The sequence below is a fragment of the Atta colombica genome, unplaced genomic scaffold (genome assembly GCF_001594045.1).
Source record: "Atta colombica isolate Treedump-2 unplaced genomic scaffold, Acol1.0 scaffold100, whole genome shotgun sequence".
In the NCBI taxonomy this organism is placed as follows: Eukaryota; Metazoa; Arthropoda; class Insecta; order Hymenoptera; family Formicidae; genus Atta; species Atta colombica.
This window is the reverse complement of record NW_017259185.1, coordinates 632432-635246: the sequence shown is the minus strand read 5'-3', so window position 1 is coordinate 635246 and position 2815 is coordinate 632432. Positions and strand designations below refer to the sequence as shown.

Genomic DNA, 2815 nt, shown 5'->3' with positions numbered 1-2815 from the left:
TATATATATATATATATATATATGCAATAATGAATCTTGACCCTTCCGCTATGTTTATTGTATCGAACTTTTGTTTAAATCACCGCTACTGTAATATTGTTGGTCGCGAGTAGCGTCTCATGGGAGAATATCCGATCAGATTATCGATCGAATTATGGTTCTCAGTCTAATCAGATTATACCGCGGAATTCTAGCTCATGTTCCTGTCTCATAAAGTGGACTTAGAGATCTAAGGCACAAGACCCGCTTCTTCTTGTCCGCCAGAGACATTAACGAGGGTTGATTTCCAGGGGATCTAAGAAGAGCGTGCTGTTCTATACAACCGACTGCGGAGACGAAAAAGAAGACCTGGGTCTCAAGCTTCAGCAACGATCCGTCTCGTTGGTAAGTTTCGCATTAATATCAAACTTAAGTCTGATTGCATACATTTGTATGATCTTATCAATATTTCATATAATTGGGATATATAATCAGTAAATACCTCTGGCAGAAAAGCTTGTCAGTTTGCCGGTGCTAGTTTGCAGGATGTTGTGCAATTGCAAATTTCTTAATTATAAATTTAATAAGAAAGATGGAAAAAGCATGTAATAGATTAGGTACCAGTTTTATAAACGATTGATGCTTCCTGTTTCAGTAATTGAAGACTTAAACAGACTTATAAACGGATTAACGCATTAATGTACAAAATATACAGAAAATATATTGTTTCGATTTTAATTTTGAAATCGACTTTAAGATTATCAAATTTCAGATTCTCAGCCTATAAGGAAGAGAAAAGGATAAATAATTTGAATGCCTATTTTGCGTATTTTTTTCATCAATATTATTTAAATAATTAAAAGATTCTTTTCTTATTTTATTCTTTTTACTTTGATACTTATTTTGTAACTTTTAAAAGCTTGAGCATCATAATGATATTGTCTACATTTGCGTATTTTGACAGATTCGCGGTAACTTTCTGTTCAGAAAGAAAGTAACTGTAATCCATCAAACGCTCTTACAGGATTATTCAATCCATTGTCGTTATTCAGAGACTTAATGACATACGGTACTGAAACAATGTAACTGACACTGAATTATACGAAGCTCCATAAAGCTCGCGTGTGATGTACGATACAAAGGCCTCATTTAGCCTCGAATCCAGTCTTTTAACGTATAATAGGCAACCTGACCTTTTTTAATTGAGTCATTGTTAACTGACGTTATCGTATAAAAAAATAATCCTCTGATTATAAATTCAAAGTTAAAATTATCTTGTACAGGAGAAATTAATCCAATAATAACTTAGAAAGTAGAATAACGTTGCGTATGCTTCGCCTGAAATATACAGAAATCATGCGTTCTCATTATCAGTGCAGTTCGAGAAGTTGTTGCTAGATGGAAAATCGATTATCGTTATTTCTCGTATCGTTGAAGCGTTAAAAGTAATATCGCGCACCATTTATAGTTATTACGCAGTTACAAACATACATGATGAACGAATATTCAACAAATTATATATTATCAGAATTAACATTATCTTGTTCTAATATTTCTTTTCAATTTAGGTTTTCTTACATCGGTAAGTAATTTCGACGTATTACATTTCGACGTATACATCGATCGTATAATCGATCATAAATATGAAAGGCAAGGACACTTTTGAAATAGAATTATGACATTTTTAACAATACATTAATCATGTAATCGCTGCAATTATCGCGTAATGTGGTCATCTTCCTCATGTTACGTTTATATCGATTTCCTAAAAATGTCATAATTCATAAAACGGTAACGTAAAAATACTATACGATATTATCAAGCTTGAGGAAAGTATTTTTAAAGGATTTTTTCCTTCAATTAATATTAAATGAAATTAGTGCAGAAAGGGTTTCTCTCTCTCTCTCTCTCTCTCTCTCTCTCTCTCTCTCTCTCTCTCTCTCTCTCATTTTTCTTTCTTACATTAAGATTCAGTTATCGAGGTTCTGAATATTATAAGCATCTAGTCATACTGGTATTGTCTATAACAATCTATGTCTTTTAATAGCAACTTAGAAAATGTAAATTAACATAAGAGAAATTGTGGAAACTATATCGCGATACTATAATGGACTACGTCCATAAATACTCCGTGATTCTAAACGCAGTCCGTAACTTTTCTTTTCGATAGCATCGTAGTCTATAAATTCTCAATTACCCGTATCGGCAGCTTCGTCCATATCGTTTAAACACTCCTAGAAATTCTTCATCATCATCTTCATTCTTATATATTCTTTATATCAGTTCAGAAATGCGGATACACATATATGTACATACAATATATATTTATATTTACATACACGCATAATATAATGAATAATTAAAGTTTTTGTATAATAACTCTACGACCTCGACATTTAGCAGACATCCAATTTTCTAACTGTCATTCAATTTTGCTGATTATCAGTCACACTGGTTAGACCATAAACCTTCTGTAATTCTAAAGACGGCCTATGACTTTCCATTTCGATACTATCGCGCGTCGTAAATTCTCGATCGCCTGCTGTATCAGTTGTCCCGGTGGTAACATGCAGACGCTTCTACATAGACTCTTCATCATCGTCTTCGTCCCTCATCATTATCTCATACGTATTCCCCATGCTGATTTATGAACATCGGTGGATTGCTGGTAGAACTACTATCAATGACCGGTGGTCCTGTTCCTTGCCTCTTGCTAAACTGCATTGAAAGCAAATACATCTTCTCCAAAGTCCTATAATAGACGAAGAAATAATAGATCGAAAAACGAAAAATTCTTATAGTAGAACATTTGATGAAACATTAATTTGCGTTAATA

General features: G+C 33.1%; 1 protein-coding gene across 1 annotated transcript in view; it reads left to right on the top strand.

The window, feature by feature from the left end:
- LOC108686367 overlaps window positions 1-2815 on the top strand; it is a 44504-nt gene that overhangs the window by 844 nt on the left and 40845 nt on the right. The window contains exon 2 of the mRNA XM_018191638.1: window positions 291-384. Coding sequence (XP_018047127.1) covers window positions 291-384 — 94 coding nt within the window. The remainder of the gene's footprint in view (window positions 1-290; window positions 385-2815) is intronic.